Source organism: Bombina bombina, chromosome 1 (assembly GCF_027579735.1).
Source record: "Bombina bombina isolate aBomBom1 chromosome 1, aBomBom1.pri, whole genome shotgun sequence".
Taxonomy (NCBI): domain Eukaryota; kingdom Metazoa; phylum Chordata; class Amphibia; order Anura; family Bombinatoridae; genus Bombina; species Bombina bombina.
The window spans coordinates 1075123681-1075149001 of record NC_069499.1 but is presented as its reverse complement, the minus strand read 5'-3'; the positions used below and the strand labels follow the sequence as shown (position 1 = coordinate 1075149001).

The window sequence follows — 25321 nt, the reverse complement described above, 5'->3', positions numbered from 1 at the left end:
CCCTATTCTAAATTACTACAGTTCAAAGCTCTTTTACCTTACCAGCCCTGAACAGGGCCCTTTGCGGGGCATGCCCCAAAGAATTCAGCTCTTTTGCCTGTAAAAAAATAAACATACAATACCCCCCCCCAACATTACAACCCATCACCCACATACCCCTAATCTAACCCAAACCCCCCTTAAATAAACCTAACACTAAGCCCCTGAAGATCTTCCTACCTTATCTTCACCATACCAGGTTCACCGATCCGTCCTGAAGAGCTCCTCCGATGTCCTGATCCAAGCCCAAGCGGGGGGCTGAAGAGGTCCATGATCCGGCTGAAGTCTTCATCCAAGCGGGAGCTGAAGAGGTCCATGATCCGGCTGAAGTCTTCATCCAAGCGGGAGCTGAAGAGGTCCATGATCCGGATGAAGTCTTCTATCAACGGCATCTTCAATCTTCTTTCTTCCAGATCCATCTTGCAGACCTCCAACGCGGAACATCCTCTTCTCCCGACGCCTACTAGCTGAATGACGGTTCCTTTAAGGGACGTCATCCAAGATGGCGTCCATCGAATTCCGATTGGCTGATAGGATTCTATCAGCCAATCGGAATTAAGGTAGGAATATTCTGATTGGCTGATGGAATCAGCCAATCAGAATCAAGTTCAATCCGATTGACTGATCCAATCAGCCAATCAGATTGAGCTCGCATTCTATTGGCTGATCGGAACAGCCAATAGAATGCAAGCTCAATCTGGCTGATTGGATCAGCCAATCGGATTGAACTTGATTCTGATTGGCTGATTCCATCAGCCAATCAGAATATTCCTACCTTAATTCCGATTGGCTGATAGAATCCTATCAGCCAATCGGAATTCGAGGGACGTCATCTTGGATGACGTCCCTTAAAGGAACCGTCATTCAGCTAGTGGGCGTCGGGAGAAGAGGATGTTCCGCGTCGGAGGTCTGCAAGATGGATCCGGAAGAAAGAAGATTGAAGATGCCGTTGATAGAAGACTTCATCCGGATATGGACCTCTTCAGCTCCCGCTTGGATGAAGACTTCATCCGGATCATGGACCTCTTCAGCTCCCGCTTGGATGAAGACTTCAGCCGGATCATGGACCTCTTCAGCCCCCCGCTTGGGCTTGGATCAGGACATCGGAGGAGCTCTTCTGGACGGATCGGTGTGATACCCGGTGAGGTGAAGACAAGGTAGGATGATCTTCAGGGGCTTAGTGTTAGGTTTATTTAAGGGGGGTTTGGGTTAGATTAGGGGTATGTGGGTGGTGGGTTGTAATGTTGGGGGGCTTGGGTATTGTATGTTTTTTTTTACAGGCAAAAGAGCTGAACTTCTTGGGGCATGCCCCGCAAAGGGCCCTGTTCAGGGCTGGTAAGGTAAAAGAGCTTTGAACTTTAGTAATTTAGAATAGGGTAGGGCATTTTTTTATTTTGGGGGGCTTTGTTATTTTATTAGGGGGCTTAGAGTAGGTGTAATTAGTTTAAAATTGTTGTAATATTTTTCTTGTGTTTGTAAATATTTTTTTATTTTTTGTACTTTAGTTTATTTCATTGTAGTTATTTGTAGGAATTGTATTTAATTTATTTATTGATAGTGTAGTGTTAGGTTTAATTGTAGGTAATTGTAGGTATTTTATTTAATTAATTTATTGATAGTGTAGTGTTAGGTTTAATTGTAACTTAGGTTAGGATTTATTTTACAGGTAATTTTGTAATTATTTTAACTATTTTAGCTATTAAATAGTTCTTAACTATTTAATAGCTATTGTACCTGGTTAAAATAAATACAGTTACCTGTAAAATAAATATTAATCCTAAAAAAGCTATAATATAATTATAATTTATATTGTAGCTATATTAGGATTTATTTTACAGGTAAGCATTTAGCTTTAAATAGGAATAATTTATTTAATAAGAGTTAATTAATTTCGTTAGATTAAAATTATATTCAAGTTAGGGGGGTGTTAGTGTTAGAGTTAGACTTAGCTTTAGGGGTTAATACATTTATTAGAATAGCGGTGAGCTCCAGTCGGCAGATTAGGGGTTAATGTTTGAAGTTAGGTGTCGGCGATGTTAGGGAGGGCAGATTAGGGGTTAATACTATTTATTATAGGGTTAGTGAGGCGGATTAGGGGTTAATAACTTTATTATAGTAGCGGTGCGGTCCGCTCGGCAGATTAGGGGTTAATAAGTGTAGGCAGGTGGAGGCGACGCTGAGGGGGGCAGATTAGGGGTTAATATAATATAGGGGTCGGCGGTGTTAGGGGCAGCAGATTAGGGGTACATAAATATAACGTAGGTGGCGGCGCTTTGCGGTCGGCAGATTAGGGGTTAATTATTGTAGGTAGCTGGCGGCGACGTTGTGGGGGGCAGGTTAAGGGTTAATAAATATAATATAGGGGTCGGCGGTGTTAGGGGCAGCAGATTAGGGGTACATAGCTATAACGTAGGTGGCGGTCGGCAGATTAGGGGTTAAAAAATTTAATCGAGTGGCGGCGATGTGGGGGGACCTCGGTTTAGGGGTACATAGGTAGTTTATGGGTGTTAGTGTACTTTAGAGCACAGTAGTTAAGAGCTTTATAAACCGGCGTTAGCCCAGAAAGCTCTTAACTACTGACTTTTTTCCTGCGGCTGGAGTTTTGTCGTTAGATGTCTAACGCTCACTTCTGACACGACTCTAAATACCGGAGTTAGAAAGATCCCATTGAAAAAATAGGATACGCAATTGACGTAAGGGGATCTGCGGTATGGAAAAGTCGCGGCTGAAAAGTGAGCGTTAGACCCTATTTTGAGTGACTCCAAATACCGGATGTAGCCTAAAACCAGCGTTAGGAGCCTCTAACGCTGGTTTTCACTGCTAACGCCAAACTCCCAATCTAGGCCATAGCCTTCTTAATGGATTTAGAAACAAAATCTCTTATGTTATCAGGAACACTGAGTATTAGATGTTGACGGAACAGCAACAGGTAATGTAACATTACTAAAGGAAATATTATCTGCATTAACAAGTTTGTCATGACATTCAGTACAAACAACAGCTGGAGGAACAGATACCACAAGTTTACAGCAGATACACTTAACTTTGGTAGATCCAGCACCAGGCAGCGATTTTCCAGAAGTATCTTCTGACTCAGTGTCAATCTGGGACATCTTGCAATATGTAATAGAAAAAACAACATATAAAGCAAAATTGATCAAATTCCTTAAATGACAGTTTCAGGAATGGGAAAAAATGCCAGTGAACAAGCTTCTAGCAACCAGAAGCAAAAAATAATGAGACTTAAATAATGTGGAGACAATAGTGACGCCCATATTTTTTTAGCGCCAAAAAAGACGCCCACATTATTTGGCGCCTAAATGCCTTTGGCGCCAAAAATGACGCCACATCCGGAACGCCAACACTTTTGGCGCACAAAAACGTAAAAAATGACGCAACTTCCGGCGACACGTATGACGCCGGAAATAGAAAAAAAAATTTGCGCCAAAAAAGTCAGCGCCAAGAATGACGCAATAAAATGAAGCATTTTCAGCCCCCGCGAGCCCACAGGGAAAAGTCAAATTTTAAGGTAAGAAAAAATGATTTATTCATATGCATTATCCCAAATATGAAACTGACTGTCTGAAATAAGGAACGTTGAACATCCTGAATCAAGGCAAATAAATGTTTAAACACATATATTTAGAACTTTATATAAAAGTGCCCAACCATAGCTTAGAGTGTCACAGAAAATAAGACTTACTTACCCCAGGACACTCATCTACATGTAGTAGAAAGCCAAACCAGTACTGAAACGAGAATCAGCAGAGGTAATGGTATATATAAGAGTATATCGTCGATCTGAAAAGGGAGGTAAGAGATGAATCTCTACGACCGATAACAGAGAACCTATGAAATAGACCCCGTAGAAGGAGATCATTGAATTCAAATAGGCAATACTCTCCTCACATCCCTGACATTCACTGCACGCTGAGAGGAAAACCGGGCTCCAACCTGCTGCGGAGCGCATATCAACGTAGAATCTAGCACAAACTTACTTCACCACCTCCATAGGAGGCAAAGTTTGTAAAACTGATTTGTGGTTGTGGTGAGGGGTGTATTTATAGGCATTTTGAGGTTTGGGAAACTTTGCCCCTCCTGGTAGGAATGTATATCCCATACGTCACTAGCTCATGGACTCTTGCTAATTACATGAAAGAAATTTGTTCTCTATAGTGTAAGGCCCTCTCAATACATGAGGGACAAAAAGTAACAGGAGGTTCCACATTGGCATTCAAACACATGGCACATGCAACACTCTGGATATCTTCCGAATCCATGATAACAAACAGCAAAGAAAAAAATTTGTCTAGGCTCCTTTAAATGATGTAGTCTCTAATTTATGGCCCAAGAAAAAACTATATACGTACAAACGTTAATATAAACACTTGTCAATACTTCCTGGAAAATAACAGGATACTGTGCCTTTAAAAAATAAAACATCTAATAATTTTCTGCACTGAATAATCGGATAGCCAATTTCTATGCAATTCGTTTTAACTAAGATAAATAAATAACACCTCTTCGCCTCAACAGCTCTGCTGAGGTGCCTACCTGCCCCCACGGTACACCGACCACTCTAGCAAAACTCCCGGTCATGTCTTCAGAAAACGCTAAAGATCGCCTGCTTAGTTAACCATGCAGTCTTAGCGGAACACTTGACATGCAATAAGGATCACTGAACGGCGGGACTCCGTAGCAGTAATCACTGCGGGGCTTCTCTGACTCAAGCGCGCCAAAGTTAACCCAGCCCTTCGTGGGCGTCGCTCAAAACCACACTGCTAAGATTATAGTAAAAATACCTAATCGCCGTTTATACACACAAACGTAGCCCATAAAAAAGCATAGCCCTGTACTGGAGCCTTTCTCCGGTCAGATATAGCCCCAGCGTCTTGCCCACAGCACCTATAACCAGTGACTGGCAGGAGAGCTCTCTTACTGCAAAGAGCCCATGTCCCCCTAGTCTCAGCGTCGGTTATCATGACCCTGTGAAACCATACGTTCTGTTCAATAGGGGAGCCCTTCCCAAGAGAGCCCATGTACCCCATATATGATAAATAAGTGCATAGTCGATTCTGAGATACTATATGGCACAGAAAATAAAGACTGCACTTACCTCGCTGCTGTGCGACAGCATGACAGTTCCCACAGGATCCAGAGGTCTTCTCCCTCCAATAGCCCTGTGGACACAGAGAGGGCCTTAGTTAATATCTGCTAAGACCATCATCAGCAGGGCAGCACTCAGTATGGGAGGCGCAGTGAGAGTTGTGTCCCACCAGTTCCCATTGTTTTAAAGCCACCTGTAGCTTTACTATAGAGGCTGACAAGGAATACGGCTACACCCTATAATAAAATAGCACTCACTGGTAGCATTTTAAAAATAAACTCTTGATTGAAGAATCTAAACTAACACCTCACTTTACCTCTTCCTATCATTAACACAGGCAAAGAGAATGACTGGAGTGGAAGGGAAGGGAGTTGCTATATAAATAGCTCTGCTGTGGTGCTCTTTGCCTCCTCCTGCTGACCAAGAGGCGTAATCCCACAAGGATGAAATCTGTGGATTCATTGTGTCTTTAAAAAGAAATAAAAACTAAAATAATATGGTTGCATAAGTGTGCACACACTTAAACTAATACTTTGTTGAAGCACCTTTTGATTTTATTACAGCACTCAGTCTTTTTGGGTATGAGTATCAGCATGGCACAGCTTGACATGGCAATATTTCCCCCTCTTCTTTGCAAAAAAACTGCAAATCTGTCAGATTGTGAGGGCATCTCCTGTGCACAGCCCTCTTTAGATCACCCCATAGATTTTTGATTGGATGCAGGTCTAGGCTCTGGCTGGGCCATTCCAAAACTTTAATCGTCACCTAGTGAAGCCATTCCTTTGTTGATTTGGGTCGTTATCATCTGAAAGATGAAGCTCCTCTTCATATTCAGCTTTCTAGCAGAAGCCTAAAGGTTTTGTGCCAATATTGTCTGGTATTTGGAACTGTTTGTAATTCCCTCTACCTTGACTAAGGCTCCAGTTCTAGCTGAAGAGAAACAGCCCCAAAGCATGATGCTGCCACCACAATGCTTCACTGTGGGTATGGTATTCTTTTGGTGAATTGCAGTGTTTTTGCACAAAACATATCTTTTGGAATTATGGCCAAAAAGTTCAATCTTGCTTTCATCAGACCAGAACACCTTTTGCGACATGCTTTTGGGAGACTTCAGATGTGTTTTTGCAAAATTTAGCCAGGCTTGGATGTTTTTTTATTAAGAATAGGCTTCCATCTTGCCACTCTACCCCATAACCCAGACTTATGAAGAATACGGGCGATTGTTGTCCCATGTACCACACAGCCATTACTTGCAGATATTCCTGCAGCTCCTTTAATGTTGCTGTAGGCCTCTTGGCAGCCTCCCAGACTAGTTTTCTTCTCGTCTTTTCATCAATTTTGGAGGGATGTCCAGTTCTTAGTAATGTCACTGTTGCGCCATATTTTCTACACTTGATGATGACTGTCTTCACTGTATTCCATGGTATATCTAATGCCTTGGAAATTCTTTTGTACCCTTCTCCTGACTGATACCTTTTAACAATGAGATACCTCTGATGCTTTGGAAGCTCTCTGTGGACCATGGCTTTTGCTGTAGGATGCGACTAAGAAAATGTCAGGAAAGACCTGCTTAATTCTGAACACAGCTAAAACCCCAGTTACTTATGCAACCATATTTTATTTTCTTATTTTTACTTCCCTCCACCTAGAAGATTTCAGTTTGTTTTTCAATTGAGTTGTACAGTTTATAGGTCACATAAAAGGTAAAAAAAAGTTTTGAAATGATTTATCTTTGTCTCATTTTTTTACATGTGAAATTAAGAGTCAGAGAGATAAACCCCATACAAATTAATATAGTGAAAATGACACAACCGGGACTTCTGTACAAACACACTCACCCACTTGTAATGTTTTCCACATACGATATGTATAAGTCCCCATTCAAAAGAGCCGTCAGAGGAATAGGTGTACAGAGCTCTGGAGAATCTGTGTCACAACAAACAGATCAGGGGAATACCTGACAGCAGCGTCTTCTGCCGTTCTCACAGCTTACAACTCAGCCTCTATCCGTAATTTCGGCCTGCAGCGCTTGATTCCGGGAAGTGCATCAGTGAGGACGTCAGTGGGTGTGTCCGGTCTTCACCCGGTGCTTGCATCATTATGTAAGGCAAGTGAAAAGGGACTCATACACTGGTAAGTCAGAGCATCAAGTGTAGAGAGGGTATGAAATCCCAAAACACATATTCGGATGTAGATTAAAACGTTTTCTTTATAAGAACATGGATAAAAAGAGCTGTACGCTCTAACTCACAGTGCAGAGTAGAAAAAAGTAGTGTGGCACCAGTGGCTACTTTTTTCTACTCCGCACTGTGATTTGGAGCGTAAAGCTCTTTTTATCCATGTTCTAATAAAGAAAACTTTTTAATCTACATCCGAATGTGTGTTTTGGGATTTCATACCCTCTCTACACTTGATGCTCATTTTTTTTACATCACAGAAACCTAACATTTTAACAGGGGTGTGTAGACTTTTTATATCCACTGTATATATTGCAAAGTTGTTTAACTAGACGTAATAAAGCATTTATTATAAAGATCCGAAAGTCCCTTTAAATCCTACTCTGGTTTTTATCCTACTCTTGTTCTCTTTTTAAACTGTAAATATAAGGCTAGATAAAGGGCTAGTACGTTGACAAAAAAGTTTAGTTACTGGGGGTTTTGGTGGGTCTTGTTAGGATAACATTTGTTCAGTCTCTCTATATTACTGCATGAATGATTCTGCCTATTATACTGTACATAACTTTTACACACTGATCAGCAATTGGCATTCTCTATTTATGATTAGTGAAGCAATTATTTTTTTGTTTAAATATGTGGCAGGACAGACCAGGAAACAGAGGTGATATTGCGGTGGTTGTACAATTATCTTCATTTTTTCAAGTTACATTATATGATCCCTGCCATACAATAAACAAATAATCAATAACCTGCAATAGGAGGCTTTGTCCTTTCTGAAGAGTTTAACTTCAGTACAAACATTTATTAGATCTAAAGCAAACTAATGATTTCAAGAATGCTGCTTATGCAAGCTATTAGAGGCTAAACACAAAGGATCACTTATTTGCAAAGAAATTGAGCTAAAACATAGGTGTAAAGGGCACATTATACTTACTAGGAGTAAACAGGTATCAGCCAAACAAAATGTGCCTGATCTACCAATGCCGGCACTGCAGTGTACCACAATGGGCCCATGTTCTGGATTAAGGGAACCAGACTCTCTTACTTTAAACAGAAAATTGAGGAATGATGCAGGTGATTCTGGAACTCCAAAATCAGGCCAAGTGGTGTAATGAAAGTGCAGAATCTCACGGCTTTCTTGTGTCTGGGTAACAAAAAGGATAGAGTTAGAGAAATATGTAATTAAATACATACAAGGCCAACAGAAAAAGAATAAGGAACAATTGGAAGAAACATTTTAGGAGTGAAAGAAATGACAAACAAAACTAGGAATAACTCTAAAGGAAGCAAAAGAAGTGGTGGCTCCTGGTGGCTGCAGCATCTTCTGTCCTTGGAAGGATGTAAGAAACTTTATATCATTCTCTGACTTAGCCTGAACTATTAAGTTTGGGTCAGATTGCTAACAAATATAAAGAGAGCAGATAAAGCTTAAAAACAAAACAGTCAACCCTAGAATTTACAAGCCGAGTTAAAGGGACACTGAACCCAAAATGTTTTCTTTTGTGATTCATATAGAGAAAGCAATTTTAAGCAACTTTCTAATTTACTCCTATTATCATATTTTCTTTGTTCACTTGCTTTCTTTATTTGAAAAAGAAGGCATCTAAGCTAAGGAGCCAGCCAATTTGTGGTTCAGTACCATAGACAGCACTTTATTGGTGCTGTCCAATCAGCAAGGACAACCCAGGTTGTTCACCAAAAATGAGCCGGCAGCTAAACTTAAATTCTTGCTTTTCAAATAAAGATACCAAGAGAATGAAGAAAATTTGATAATAGGAGTAAATTAAAAAGTTGCTTAAAATTGCATGTTCTATCTGAATCATGAGTCTAGTAGATATAAAAGGTTTCATGGTTGCATTGCAAATTAAAAGTATGGATGATTGGATGAGGTTATTGTGAATGGATTCATGACAGAACGACTCCTGCTGAAGCAGACTGAAAAGGGCATCTAAACAGGTAGTTACTGCTCTTACCACAATGGTGGATGCTATCAGGTATAGAACAAAGTCCACATCGTCATTAAAAGCATTCTTAAAAAAGGCTCATAGAACATGTAACAGACTATGACCCAGAGTGACTTTGATATAAGATAGGAGAAGTACAAGCATATGGACTACTGATAACGTAGCCTTACATTTGCACATTTTCCGTGATAACGCAGAAGATTGCGGCCCTCAAGAATAAGATCATGCTTTTACAAAAGTTTAATTACTCAATGCTGGGCTTGGTGTCCATGAACTATTAAAAAATGACAGCCTTTTCAGTCTTCATCAAAATGCATAAAAATACAACTAACACATCACCATAAAGACAGGAAGAGTGAATACAAATACAAATGTACATATTTTTAATGAAGGAAATAACATAATTTATGTAAGAAATTACCTGATAAATTAATTTCTTTCATATTGGCAAGAGTCCATGAGCTAGTGACGTATGGGATATACAATCCTACCAGGAGGGGCAAAGTTTCCCAAACCTCAAAATGCCTATAAATACACCACTCACCACACCTACAATCGAGTTTAATGAATAGCCAAGTAGTGGGGTGATAAAGAAAGGAGTAAAAAGCATCAACAAAGGAATCTGGAAATAATTGTGCTTTATACAAAAAAAACATAATTTATGCTTACCTGATAAATTTATTTCTCTTGTAGTGTGTTCAGTCCAGTTACTTATGGGATATATTCTCCTTCCCAACAGGAAGTTGCAAGAGGATCACCCAAGCAGAGCTGCTATATAGCTCCTCCCCTCACATGTCATATCCAGTCATTCGACCGAAACAAGACGAGAAAGGAGAAACTATAAGGTGCAGTGGTGACTGGAGTTATAATTTTAAAATTTAGAACCTGCCTTAAAAAGACAGGGCGGGCCGTGGACTGAACACACTACAAGAGAAATAAATTAATCAGGTAAGCATAAATTATGTTTTCTCTTGTTAAGTGTGTTCAGTCCACGGGTCATCCATTACTTATGGGATACCAATACCAAAGCTAAGTACACGGATGATGGGAGGGACAAGGCAGGAACATTAAACAGAAGGAACCACTGCCTGTAGAACCTTTCTCCCAAAACCAGCCTCCAAAGAAGCGAAAGTGTCAAATTTGTAAAATTTGGAAAAAGTATGAAGTGAAGACCAAGTTGCAGCCCTGCAAATCTGTTCAACAGAGGCCTCATTCTTAAAGGCCCAGGTGGAAGCCACAGCTCTAGTGGAATGAGCTGTAATTCTTTAAGGAGGCTGCTGTCCAGTAGTCTCATAGGCTAAACGTATTATGCTACGAAGCCAAAAAGAGAGAGAGGTAGCCGAAGCCTTTTGACCTCTCCTCTGTCCAGAGTAAACGACAAACAGAGAAGAAGTTTGTCTAAAATCTTTAGTTGCCTGTAAGTAGAACTTCAGAGCACGGACCACGTCTAGATTATGCAAAAGACGTTCCTTCTTTGAAGAAGGATTAGGACATAATGATGGAACAACAATCTCTTGATTGATATTCCTGTTAGAAACAACCTTAGGCAAAAACCCAGGTTTAGTACGCAGTACTACCTTGTCTGAATGAAAGATCAGATAAGGAGAATCACAATGTAAGGCAGATAACTCAGAGACTCTTCGAGCCGAGGAAATAGCCATCAAAAAACAGAATTTATGCTTACCTGATAAATTACTTTCTCCAACGGTGTGTCCGGTCCACAGCGTCATCCTTACTTGTGGGATATTCTCTTCCCCAACAGGAAATGGCAAAGAGCCCAGCAAAGCTGGTCACATGATCCCTCCTAGGCTCCGCCTACCCCAGTCATTCGACCGACGTAAAGGAGGAATATGCATAGGAGAAATCATATGATACCGTGGTGACTGTAGTTAGAGAAAATAATTCATCAGACCTGATTAAAAAAAAACAGGGCGGGCCGTGGACCGGACACACCGTTGGAGAAAGTAATTTATCAGGTAAGCATAAATTCTGTTTTCTCCAACATAGGTGTGTCCGGTCCACGGCGTCATCCTTACTTGTGGGAACCAATACCAAAGCTTTAGGACACGGATGATGGGAGGGAGCAAATCAGGTCACCTAGATGGAAGGCACCACGGCTTGCAAAACCTTTCTCCCAAAAATAGACTCAGAAGAAGCAAAATTATCAAATTTGTAAAATTTGGTAAAAGTGTGCAGTGAAGACCAAGTCGCTGCCTTACATATCTGATCAACAGAAGCCTCGTTCTTGAAGGCCCATGTGGAAGCCACAGCCCTAGTGGAGTGAGCTGTGATTCTTTCAGGAGGCTGCCGTCCGGCAGTCTCATAAGCCAATCGGATGATGCTTTTAAGCCAAAAAAAGAGAGAGAGGTAGAAGTTGCTTTTTGACCTCTCCTTTTACCAGAATAAACAACAAACAAAGAAGATGTTTGTCTGAAATCCTTCGTAGCTTCTAAATAGAATTTTAGAGCACGAACTACATCCAAATTGTGTAACAAACGTTCCTTCTTTGAAACTGGATTCGGACACAAAGAAGGCACAACTATCTCCTGGTTAATGTTTTTGTTAGAAACAACTTTCGGAAGAAAACCAGGTTTAGTACGCAAAACCACCTTATCTGCATGGAACACCAGATAAGGAGGAGAACACTGCAGAGCAGATAACTCTGAAACTCTTCTAGCAGAAGAAATTGCAACCAAAAACAAAACTTTCCAAGATAGTAACTTAATATCTACGGAATGTAAGGGTTCAAACGGAACCCCTTGAAGAACTGAAAGAACTAAATTGAGACTCCAAGGAGGAGTCAAAGGTTTGTAAACAGGCTTGATTCTAACCAGAGCCTGAACAAAAGCTTGAACATCTGGCACAGCCGCCAGTTTTTTGTGAAGTAAAACAGATAAAGCAGAAATCTGTCCCTTCAAAGAACTTGCAGATAATCCTTTCTCCAAACCCTCCTGTAGAAAGGATAGAATCTTAGGAATTTTTATCTTGTTCCATGGGAATCCTTTAGATTCACACCAACAAATATATTTTTTCCATATTTTATGGTAAATTTTCCTAGTTACAGGCTTTCTAGCCTGAACAAGAGTATCAATGACAGAATCTGAAAACCCACGCTTTGATAAAATCAAGCGTTCAATCTCCAAGCAGTCAGTTGGAGTGAAGCCAGATTCGGATGTTCGAATGGACCTTGAACAAGAAGCTCCTGTCTCAAAGGTAGCTTCCATGGTGGAGCCGATGACATATTCACCAGGTCTGCATACCAAGTTCTGCGTGGCCACGCAGGAGCTATCAAGATCACCGAAGCCCTCTCCTGATTGATCCTGGCTACCAGCCTGGGAATGAGAGGGAACGGTGGGAATACATAAGCTAGGTTGAAGGTCCAAGGCGCTATCAGTGCATCTACTAGAGTCGCCCTGGGATCCCTGGATCTGGACCCGTAGCAAGGAACCTTGAAGTTCTGACGAGACGCCATCAGGTCCATGTCTGGAATGCCCCATAATTGAGTTATTTGGGCAAAGATTTCCGGATGGAGTTCCCACTCCCCCGGATGGAAAGTCTGACGACTCATAAAATCCGCTTCCCAATTTTCCACTCCTGGGATGTGGATTGCAGACAAGTGGCAGGAGTGATTCTCCGCCCATTGAATTATATTGGTCACTTCCTCCATCGCCAGGGAACTCCTTGTTCCCCCCTGATGGTTGATATATGCAACAGTCGTCATGTTGTCTGATTGAAACCTTATGAATTTGGCCTTTGCTAGTTGAGGCCAAGCTTTGAGAGCATTGAATATCGCTCGCAGTTCCAGAATGTTTATCGGGAGAAGAGATTCTTCCCGAGACCATAGACCCTGAGCTTTCAGGGGTTCCCAGACCGCGCCCCAGCCCACCAGACTGGCGTCGGTCGTGACAATGACCCACTCTGGTCTGCGGAAGCTCATTCCCTGTGACAGGTTGTCCAGGTTCAGCCACCAACGGAGTGAATCTCTGGTTCTTTGATCTACTTGGATCGTCGGAGACAAGTCTGTATAATCCCCATTCCACTGTCTGAGCATGCACAGTTGTAATGGTCTTAGATGAATTCGTGCAAAAGGAACTATGTCCATTGCCGCAACCATCAAACCTATTACTTCCATGCACTGCGCTATGGAAGGAAGAAGAACAGAATGAAGTACTTGACAAGAGCTTAGAAGTTTTGATTTTCTGGCCTCTGTCAGAAAAATCTTCATTTCTAAGGAGTCTATTATTGTTCCCAAGAAGGGAACTCTTGTTGACGGGGACAGAGAACTTTTTTCTATGTTCACTTTCCACCCGTGAGATCTGAGAAAGGCTAGGACAATGTCCGTATGAGCCTTTGCTTTTGACAGAGACGACGCTTGAATCAGTATGTCGTCCAAGTAAGGTACTACTGCAATGCCCCTTGGTCTTAGCACCGCTAGAAGGGACCCTAGTACCTTTGTGAAAATCCTTGGAGCAGTGGCTAATCCGAATGGAAGTGCCACAAACTGGTAATGCTTGTCCAGAAAGGCGAACCTTAGGAACCGATGATGTTCCTTGTGGATAGGAATATGTAGATACGCATCCTTTAAATCCACCGTGGTCATGAATTGACCTTCCTGGATGGTAGGAAGAATTGTTCGAATGGTTTCCATCTTGAACGATGGAACCCTGAGAAATTTGTTTAGAATCTTGAGATCTAAAATTGGTCTGAATGTTCCTTCTTTTTTGGGAACTATGAACAGATTGGAGTAAAACCCCATCCCTTGTTCTCCTAATGGAACAGGATGAATCACTCCCATTCTTAACAGGTCTTCTACACAATGTAAGAATGCCTGTCTTTTTATTTGGTTTGAAGACAATTGAGACCTGTGGAACCTCCCCCTTGGGGGTAGTTCCTTGAATTCCAGGAGATAACCTTGAGAAACTATTTCTAGCGCCCAAGGATCCTGAACATCTCTTGCCCAAGCCTGAGCAAAGAGAGAGAGTCTGCCCCCCACCAGATCCGGTCCCGGATCGGGGGCCAACACTTCATGCTGTTTTAGTAGCAGTGGCAGGTTTCTTGGCCTGCTTACCCTTGTTCCAGCCTTGCATCGGTCTCCAGGCTGGTTTGGTTTGAGAACTATTACCCTCTTGCTTAGAGGGTGTAGAATTTGAGGCTGGTCCGTTTCTGCGAAAGGGACGAAAATTTGGCTTATTTTTAGCCTCAAAAGACCTATCCTGAGGAAGGGCGTGGCCCTTTCCCCCAGTGATGTCTGAAATAATCTCTTTCAAGTCAGGGCCAAACAGCGTTTTACCTTTGAAAGGGATGTTAAGCAATTTGTTCTTGGAGGACACATCCGCTGACCAAGACTTTAGCCAAAGCGCTCTGCGCGCCACAATAGCAAAACCTGAATTTTTCGCCGCTAATCTAGCTAATTGCAAAGTGGCGTCTAAGATAAAAGAGTTAGCCAATTTAAGTGCTTGAACTCTGTCCATAACCTCCTCATACGAAGAGTCTTTATTGAGCGACTTTTCTAGTTCTTCGAACCAGAAACACGCTGCTGTAGTGACAGGAACAATGCATGAAATTGGTTGTAGAAGGTAACCTTGCTGAACAAACATCTTTTTAAGCAAACCCTCTAATTTTTTATCCATAGGATCTTTGAAAGCACAACTATCTTCTATAGGGATAGTAGTGCGTTTGTTTAGAGTAGAAACCGCCCCCTCGACCTTGGGGACTGTCTGCCATAAGTCCTTTCTGGGGTCGACCATAGGAAATAATTTTTTAAATATAGGGGGAGGAACAAAAGGTATGCCGGGCCTTTCCCATTCCTTATTTACAATGTCCGCCACCCGCTTGGGTATAGGAAAAGCATCGGGGGGCACCGGGACCTCTAGGAACTTGTCCATCTTACATAACTTCTCTGGAATGACCAAATTGTCACAATCATCCAGATGACCAAATTGTCACAATCATCCAGAGTAGATAACACCTCCTTAAGCAGAGCGCGGAGATGTTCTAATTTAAATTTAAAAGTAATAACATCAGGTTCAGCTTGTTGAGAAATTTTTCCTGAATCTGAAATTTCTCCCTCAGACAAAACCTCCCTCCTGGCCCCTTCAGATTGGTGTGAGGGTATGTCAGAACCATTATCACCAGCGTCCTCATGCTCTTCAGTATCTAAAACAGAGCAATCGCGCTTTCTCTGATAAGTGGGCATTTTGGACAAAATGTTTTTAATAGAATTATCCATTACAGCCGTTAATTGTTGCATAGTAAGAAGGATTGGCGCACTAGATGTACTAGGGGCCTCTTGTGTGGGCAAGACTGGTGTAGACACAGAAGGGGAAGATGCAGTACCATGCTTACTCCCCTCGCTTGAGGAATCATTTTGGGCAACATCATTATCAGTGGCATCATTGTCCCTACTTTGTTTGGACACTATGTCACATTCATCACATATATTTAAATGGGGAGGAACCTTGGCATCCAAACATACAGAACATCGTCTATCTGATGGTTCAGACATGTTAACAGGCATAAACTTGATAACAAAGCACAAAAAAATTTCACCAGTGTCTTAAAGCCTTAAAAGTATTGCACACCAAATTTGAAAGCTTTAACTCTTAAAATAACGGAACCGGAGCCGTTTTTACATTTAACCCCTATACAGTCCCTGGTATCTGCTTTGCTGAGACCCAACCAAGCCCAGAGGGGAATACGATACCAAATGACGCCTTCAATAAGCTTTTTCAGTGGTTCTTAGCTCCTCACACATGCATCTGCATGCCTTGCTTTCCAAAAACAACTGCGCATTAGTGGCGCGAAAATGAGGCTCTGCCTATGACTAGAAAAGGCCCCCAGTGAAAAAGGTGTCCAATACAGTGCCTGCCGTTTTTTTAATACATCCCCAAGATTAAAAGAACTATTTATAGTTATAATCCACTAAATATACTTATAAAGTAATCGTTTTAGCCCAGAAAAATGTCTACCAGTCTTTAAAGCCCTTGTGAAGCCCTTTATTCTTATACTAAACTAAGAAAATGGCTTACCGGTTCCCATAGGGAAAATGACAGCTTCCAGCATTACCAAGTCTTGTTAGAAATGTGTCATACCTCAAGCAGCAAAAGTCTGCCCACTGTTTCCCCCAACTGAAGTTAATTCATCTCAACAGTCCTGTGTGGAAACAGCCATCGATTTTAGTAACGGTTGCTAAAATCATTTTCCTCTTACAAACAGAAATCTTCATCTCTTTTCTGTTTCAGAGTAAATAGTACATACCAGCACTATTTTAAAATAACAAACTCTTGATTGAAGAATAAAACTACATTTAAACACCAAAAAACTCTTAGCCATCTCCGTGGAGATGTTGCCTGTGCAACGGCAAAGAGAATTACTGGGGTAGGCGGAGCCTAGGAGGGATCATGTGACCAGCTTTGCTGGGCTCTTTGCCATTTCCTGTTGGGGAAGAGAATATCCCACAAGTAAGGATGACGCCGTGGACCGGACACACCTATGTTGGAGAAACAAAACTTTCCAAGATAAAAGCTTAATATCAATGGAATGAAGGGGTTCAAACGGAACACCCTGAAGAACTTTAAGAACCAAGTTTAAGCTCCACGGAGGAGCAACAGCTTTAAACACAGGCTTAATTCTAGCCAAAGCCTGACAAAAGGCCTGGACGTCTGGATTCTCTGCCAGACGTTTGTGTAAAAGAATATAGACAGAGCTGAAATCTGTCCCTTTAGCGAACTAGCGGATAAACCCTTTCCTAAACCCTCTTGTAGAAAAGCTAATATCCTAGGAATCCTAACCTTACTCCATGAGTAACTCTTGGATTCGCACCAATATAAATATTTACGCCATATCTTATGGTAAATTTTTCTGGTCACAGGTTTCCGAGCCTGTATTAATGTATCAAAAACCGAATCAGAAACCCACGCTTTGATAGAATCAAGCGTTCAATTTCCAGGCAGTCAGCCTCAGAGAAATTAGGTTTGGATGGTTGAAAGGACCCTGAATTAGAAGGTCCTGCCTCAGAGGAAGAGACCATGGTGGACAGGACGACATGTCCACTAGGTCTGCATACCAGGTCCTGCGTGGCCACACAGGCGCTATCAGAATTACCGATGCCCTCTCCTGTTTGATCCTGGCAATCAGCCAAGGTAGCAACGGAAATGGTGGAAACACATAAGCTATGTTGAAAACCCAAGGGGCTGCTAATGCATCTACCAGCACCGCTCCCGGGTCCCTGGACCTGGATCCGTAACAAGGAAGCTTCGCGTTCTGGCGAGATGCCATGAGATCCAGATCCGGTTCGCCCCAACGACGAATCAGTTGAGCAAATACCTCCGGGTGAAGTTCCCACTCTCCCGGATGTAAATCGCTGACAGGTGGCAAGAGTGAGACTCTGCCCAGTGAATTATCTTCGAGACTTCCAACATCGCTAGGGAACTCCTGGTTCCCCCTTGACGATTGATGTAAGCCACAGTCGTGATATTGTCCGACTGAAATCTGATGAACCTCAGTTTTGCTAACTGAGGCCAAGCTAGAAGAGCATTGAATATTGCTCTTAATTCTAGAATGTTTATTGGGAGGAGTTTCTCCTCCTGAGTCCACAATCCCTGAGCCTTCAGGGAATTCCAGACTGCTCCCCAGCCTAGAAGGCTGGCATCCGTTGTTACAATCGTCCAATCTGGTCTGCGAAAGGTCATTCCTTTGGACAGATGAACCGGTGACAACCACCAGAGAAGAGAATCTCTGGTCTCCTGGTCCAGATTTAGCAAAGGGGACAGATCTGAGTAATCCCCGTTCCATTGACTGAGCATGCATAGTTGCAGCGGTCTGAGATGCAGGCGAGCAAATGGCACTATGTCCATTGCCGCGACCATTAAGCCGATTACCTCCATGCACTGAGCTACTGATGGGCTTGGAACGGAATGAAGGACACGGCAAGCATTGAGAATCTTTGATAACCTGGACTCCGTCAGGTAAATCTTCATCTCTATAGAATCTATAAGAGTCCCTAGAAAAGGAACCCTTGTGAGTGGTAACAGAGAACTCTTTTCCACGTTCACTTTCCACCCATGCGACCTCAGAAATGCTAGAACTATCTCTGTATGAGATTTTGCATTCTGAAAACTTGACGCTTGTATTAGAATGTCGTCTAGGTACGGAGCCACCGCTATGCCTCGTGGTCTTAGTACCGCCAGAAGTGAGCCCAGAACCTTCGTAAAAATTCTCGGGGCCGTGGCTAACCCGAAGGGAAGAGCCACAAACTGGTAATGCCTGTCTAGAAAGGCAAACCTTAGGTACCGATAATGATCTTTGTGAATCGGTATATGAAGGTAAGCATCCTTTAAGTCCACCGTGGTCATATATTGACCCTCTTGGATCATGGGTAGGATGGTTCGAATGGTTTCCCCATCTTGAACGATGGTACCCTTAGGAATTTGTTTAAGATCTTTAAGTCCAAGATTGGTCTGAAGGTTCCCTTTTTTTTGGGAACCACAAATAGATTTGAGTAAAATCCTTGTCCCTGTTCCGATCGCGGAACTGAGTGGATCACTCCCATGATTAGAAGGTCTTGTACACATTGTAGAAATGCCTCTCTCTTTACTAGTTTTGTCGATAACCTCGAAAGATGGAACCTCCCTTGTGGAGGAGAGGTTTTGAAATCCAGAAGGTATCCCTGAGATATAATCTTTAACGTCCAGGGATCCTGCACATCTCTTGCCCAAGCCTGGGCAAAGAGAGAAAGTCTGCCCCCCACTAAATCCGTCTCCGGATAGGGGGCCCTGTCTTCATGCTGTCTTAGGGGCGGGAGTAGGCTTTCTTGCCTGCTTGCCCTTGTTCCATGACTGGTTGCCTTTCCAACCCTGTCTGTAACGAGCAGTAGTTCCTTCCTGTTTTGGAGCGGAGGAAGTCGATGCTGCTCCTGCCTTGAAGTTACGAAAGGCACGAAAATTAGACTGTTTGGCCTTTGGTTTGGCCCTGTCCTGAGGAAGGGCGTGGCCCTTACCTCCCGTAATGTCAGCAATAATTTCCTTCAAGCCGGGCCCGAATAAGGTCTGCCCTTTGAAAGGAATGTTAAGTAGCTTAGACTTGGAAGTTACATCCGCTGACCAGGATTTAAGCCAGAGCGCTCTGCGCGCCTGTATGGCGAATCCGGAATTTTTAGCCGTAAGTTTGGTTAGATGTACTACGGCATCTGAAACAAACGCATTAGCTTGCTTAAGGGTTCTAACTTTGCTCAAAGCCTCATCCAACGGCTCTGTGCGAATCGCCTCTTCCAGAGACTCAAACCAGAATGCCGCTGCAGCCGTGACAGGCGCAATGCATGCAAGAGGCTGCAATATAAAACCCTGTTGAACAAACATTTTCTTAAGATAACCCTCTAATTTTTTATCCATTGGATCTGAGAAAGCACAGCTATCCTCCATCGGGATAGTGGTACGCTTGGCTAACGTAGAAACTGCTCCCTCCACCTTAGGGACCGTCTGCCATAAGTCTCGTGTGGTGGCGTCTATAGGGAACATTTTTCTAAATATCGGGGGAGGGGAAAAAGGCACACCGGGTCTATCCCACTCCTTACTAATAATTTCTGTAAGTCTTTTTGGTATAGGAAAAACGTCAGTACACACCGGTACCGCATAGTATCTATCCAACCTACACAATTTCTCTGGAATTGCCACCGTGTCGCAATCATTCAGAGCCGCTAATACCTCCCCTAGTAACACACAGAGGTTCTCAAGCTTAAATTTAAAATTTGAAATTTCGGAATCCGGTCTCCCCGGATCAGAACCGTCACCGACAGAATGAAGCTCACCGTCCTCATGTTCTGCAAATTGTGATGCAGTATCAGACATGGCTCTCGTGTCATCAGCGCGCTCTGTCCTTAACCCAGAGCTATCGCGTTTGCCCCTTAATTCGGGCATATTATATAATACTTCTTTCATAACATTAGCCATATCATGTAAAGTGATTTGTAAGGGCCTAGATGTACTTGGCGTCTCAATCCTACGCATCTCCCGAGCGGGAGACGCAGGTACTGACACGTGAGGAGAGTTAGGCGGCATAACTTCCCCCTCGTTGTCTGGTGATAGTTTCTTTATCGGTACAGATTGACTTTTATTCAAAATAATATCAATACAATTGGTACACATCATTCTATTGGGCTCCACATTGGCTTTTGAACATGATGAACAAACAGTTTCCTCTGAATCAGACATGTTTAAACAGACTTAGCAATGAAACTAACAAGCTTGGAAATCACTTTCAATAAGTTTACAAGCAATATAAAAAACGCTGCAGCGCTTCAAAAATACAGATATAATTAAACAATTCTTAACAAGAAGTGTATTATTAGCAGAGGATTGCACCTATTAGCAAAAGGATGATTAACCCCTCAATACCCAAAACGGATAAAACAGATATCAATTAAGATTTAACGCTTTTAATCACAGTCAGCACACTGTCACAGATCTGCTGTGACTGATTACCTCCCTCACAAATGAATTTTGCAGACCCCTGAGCTCTCTAGAGACGTCCTGGATCAAGGAGGAAGAAGCAGGAAGACTGTGCAAGAATTTTAACTGCGCAACAAGGCGCTAAAACAAGGGCCCTCCCACCCCTGATATAACGGTTTCCATGCAGAAAAATATGTTAGCCATGTGGAAAAAAATCATGCCCAAAGCGATCACCAAAGTACCTCACAAAAACGAATAACATGCCAGTAAACGTTTTATTAAAAAACAACATTTTCCAATGTCATGCAAAGCTATCACTAAGCCTGCTACCAGTCGCTACCACTGCAGATAAGGCTTAAGTATTATTTCAGTTTTAACAGTATTTTCTCAGTCAAATTCTAGTCCCTAGAAAATAACTCGACTGCGCATACATTTATCAGCCTGATACCAGTTGCCACTACTGCATTTAAGGCTGTACTTACATCATACGGTAACAGCAGTATTTTCTTAGTCAATTCCATTCCCAGAAAATAAAGTACTGCACATACCTCATTTGCGGAGGACCCCGCATGCTATTCCCAGTTTCTGAAGTTACCCCACTCCTCAGAATGTCGAGAACAGCCAGTGGATCTTAGTTACGCCTGCTAAGATCATAGAAAAAAAACGCAGGCAGTTTCTTCTTCCAAATACTGCCTGAGATAGAAAAACAGCACACTCCGGTGCCATTTAAAATAACAAACTTTTGATTGAAGAATAGTTAAGTAAAAACTCCAGCTCCTCTCGCGACCTCCTTCTTTGTTGAGGGTTGCAAGAGAATGACTGGATATGACATGTGAGGGGAGGAGCTATATAGCAGCTCTGCTTGGGTGATCCTCTTGCAACTTCCTGTTGGGAAGGAGAATATATCCCATAAGTAATGGATGACCCGTGGACTGAACACACTTAACAAGAGAAATCATAACCACCATAAAAAAGGGTGGGTCTCATGGACTCTTGCAAATATGAAAGACATGAATTTATCAGGTAAGTTCTTACATAAATTATGTTTTCTTTCATGTAATTGGCAAGAGTCCATGAGCTAGTGACGTATGGGATATCAAATACCCAAGATGTGAAACTCCACGTAAGAGTCACTAGAGAGGGAGGGATAAAAATAAACAACCATATGCTGAAAAATTAAAAGACAACCCAAAATATAAATTAATTCTCATAAAGAAAAGAAAAACTTAAAACATCAGCAGAAGAATCAAACTGAAACAGCTGCCTGAAGAACTTTTCTACCAAAAACTGCTTCTGAAGAAGCAAATACATCAAAATGATAGAATTAAGTAAATGTATGTAAAGAAGACCAAGTTGACGCTTGCAAATTTGATCAACTGAAGCTTCATTCTTAAAAGCCCACGAAGTGGCGACTGATCTAGTAGAATGAGCTGTAATTCTCTGAGGCGGGGCTTAACCCAACTCCAATAAGCTTGAAGAATCAAAAGCTTTAACCAAGAAACCAAGGAAATAGCAGAAGTCTTTCTGACCTTTCCTAGGACCAGAAAATATAACAAATAGACTAGAAGTCTTCCTGAAATCTTTAGTAGCTTCAATATAATATTTCAAAGCTCTCACCACATCCAAAGAATGTAAGGATCTTTCCAAAGAATTCTTAGGATTAGGACACAAGGAAGGGACAACAATTTCTCTACTAATGTTGTTAGAATTCACAACCTTAGGAAAAAAAATTGAAATGAAGTCCGCAAAACCGCCTTATCCTGAAGAAAAATCAGAAAAAGAGTAGATAGCTCAGAAACTCTTCTAGCAGAAGAGATGGCCAAAAGGAACAATACTTTCCAAGAAAGTAGTTAAATGTCCAAAGAATGCATAGGCTCAATATGGAGGAACCTGTAAAGCCCTCCAAACCAAATTAAGACTCCAAGGAGGAGAGATTGATTTAATGACAGACTTAAATATGAACTAAATCCTGTACAAAACAGTGAATATCAGGAAGTATAGCAATCTTTCTGTGAAATAAAACAGAAAGAGCAGAGATGTGTCCCTTCAAGGAACTTGCAGACAAAACCTTATCCAAACCATCCTGAAGAAACTGTAAAATTCTTGCAACTCTAAAAAAATGCCAAGAGAATTTATGAGAACACCATGAAATGTAAGTCTTCCAAACTCGATAATAAATCTTTCAAAAGACAGATTTACGGGCTTGTAACATAGTATTAATCACTGAGTCAGAGAAACCTCTATGACTTTGCACTAAGCGATCAATTCCTATACCTTCAAATTTAATGATTTGAAAATCTGATGGAAAAACGGGCCTTGAGACAGTAGGGCTGGCCTTAACGGAAATGGCCAAGGTTGGCAGCTGGACATCCGAACAAGACCCGCATACCCAAACCTGTGAGGCCATGCTGGAGCCACCAGCAACACAAACGATTGTTCCATGATGATTCTGAAGATCACTCTTGGAAGAAGAACTAGAGGCGGGAAAATATAAGCAGGTTGATAACACCAAGGAAGTGTCAGCACACCCACTGCTTCCGCCTGAAAATCCCTGGAACCTGGACAGGCATCTGGGAAGTCTCTTGTTTAGATGAGAGGCCACCAGATCTATCTGTAGAAGACCCCATATCTGAACAATCTGAGAAAACACATCTGGATGGAGGAACCACTCCCCAGGATGTAAAGTCTGACGGCTGAGAGAATCCGCCTCCAAATGTCTATACCTGGGATATGCATCGCAGAAATTAGACAGGAGCTGGATTCCGCCCAAGCAAGTATCATAGATACTTCTTCATAGCTTGTGGACTGTGAGTCCAACCCTGATTGACAAATGCCACTGTATGTGATATTGTCTGTTTGAAAATAAATTAACAGTTCTCTCTTCAACAAAAGCCAAAACTGAAGAGCTCTGAAAATTGCACAGAGATCTAAAATATTGATTGGTAGTCTCGCCTCTTGAGATTTCCAAACCCCTTGTGCTGTCAGAGATCCCCAAACAGCTCCCCAACCTGAAAGACTTGCATCTGTAGAGATCATAGTCCAGGTTAGCCGAACAAAGAAGTCCCTTGAACTTAACGCTGGTGATTTACCACCACGTCAGAGGAGTGTCAAACATTGGGATTTAAGGATATTAATTGTGATATCTTAGTAAAATCCCTGCACCATGGATTCAGCAAACAAAGCTGGAGAGGTCTCATGTGAGAACGAGCAAAGGGAATTGCGTCCAATGCTGCAGTCATGAGACCTAAATTTGCCATGCACATAACCACTGAAGGGAATAACCGAGACTGAAGGTGCCGACAGGCTGCAACTACTTTCAAACGTCTCTTGTCTGTTAGAGACCGAGTCATGGACAATGAATCTATCTGGAAACCTAAAAAAGGTGACCCTTGTCTGAGGAATCAAGAAACTTTTTTGGAAAATTGATCCTCCAACCATGTTTCCAAATAAACAACACTAGTTGATTAGTGTGAGATTCTGCAGAACGGACGGACTGAGCTAAAGATATCGTCCAAATAAAGAAACACCGCAATACCCTGCTTTCTGGTTTCCATAAAGCAGGGCACCAAGAACCTTTAAATAAGATTCTTTGAGCGGTTGCTAGTCCAAAATGGAAAAGCAACGAAATGGTAACGCTTGTCTAGAAAATAGATTCTTAGGAACTGATAATGATCTGAATGAATCGGAATATGAGGGTATACATCCTGCAATCCATTATGGACCTAAAATGTCCTTGCTGAATAAAAGGCAGAACAATCCTTAAAGTCACCATTTGATTCAAAATTAAAGTCACCAACGATTCAAAATTTTCAGATCCAGAATTTGTCTGAATGAAATTTCCTTCTTTGAAACAATGAATAGATTTGAATAAAACCCCAGACTTTGTCCATGAAAAGGAACTGACATGACTACCCCTGAAACTCCAGGTCTGAAACACACTTCAGGAAAGCCTGAGCTTTAACTGGATTTGCTGGGATGTGTGAGAGAAAAAAATCTTCTCACAGGAGGATTTACTCAGAATCCTATTTGAAACCCCTGAGAGACAATACTCTGAAACCATTGATTTGGACTGAATTTATCCAAAACATTCTTGAAAAAAAGGAAATTTATGCTTACCTGATAAATTTATTTCTTCTATGATACGACGAGTCCACGGATTCATCCTTTACTTGTGGGATATTATCCTCCTGCTAACAGGAAGTGGCAAAGAGCACCACAGCAGAGCTGTCTATATAGCTCCTCCCTTGACACCACCCCCCAGTCAATCGACCGAAGATATAGGAAGAAAAAGGAGAAACTAAAAGGTGCAGAGGTGACTGAAGTTTTAAACCAAAAAATATAATCAGTCTTAAATTGACAGGGCAGGCCATGGACTCGTCGTATCATAGAAGAAATCAATTTATCAGGTAAGCATAAAACATAATTTATGTAAGAACTTACCTGATAAATTCATTTCTTTCATATTAGCAAGAGTCCATGAGCTAGTGACGTATGGGATATACATTCCTACCAGGAGGGGCAAAGTTTCCCAAACCTCAAAATGCCTATAAATACACCCCTCACCACACCCACAAATCAGTTTAACGAATA

General features: G+C 41.9%; 1 protein-coding gene across 1 annotated transcript in view; it reads right to left on the bottom strand.

The window, feature by feature from the left end:
* Positions 1-25321, bottom strand: part of PTPN1 (protein tyrosine phosphatase non-receptor type 1) — a 434232-nt gene that overhangs the window by 126146 nt on the left and 282765 nt on the right. The window contains exons 5-7 of the mRNA XM_053717090.1: positions 9297-9353; positions 8585-8722; positions 8258-8467 (exon numbers count right to left, since the gene is read on the bottom strand). Coding sequence (XP_053573065.1) covers positions 8258-8467; positions 8585-8722; positions 9297-9353 — 405 coding nt within the window. The remainder of the gene's footprint in view (positions 1-8257; positions 8468-8584; positions 8723-9296; positions 9354-25321) is intronic.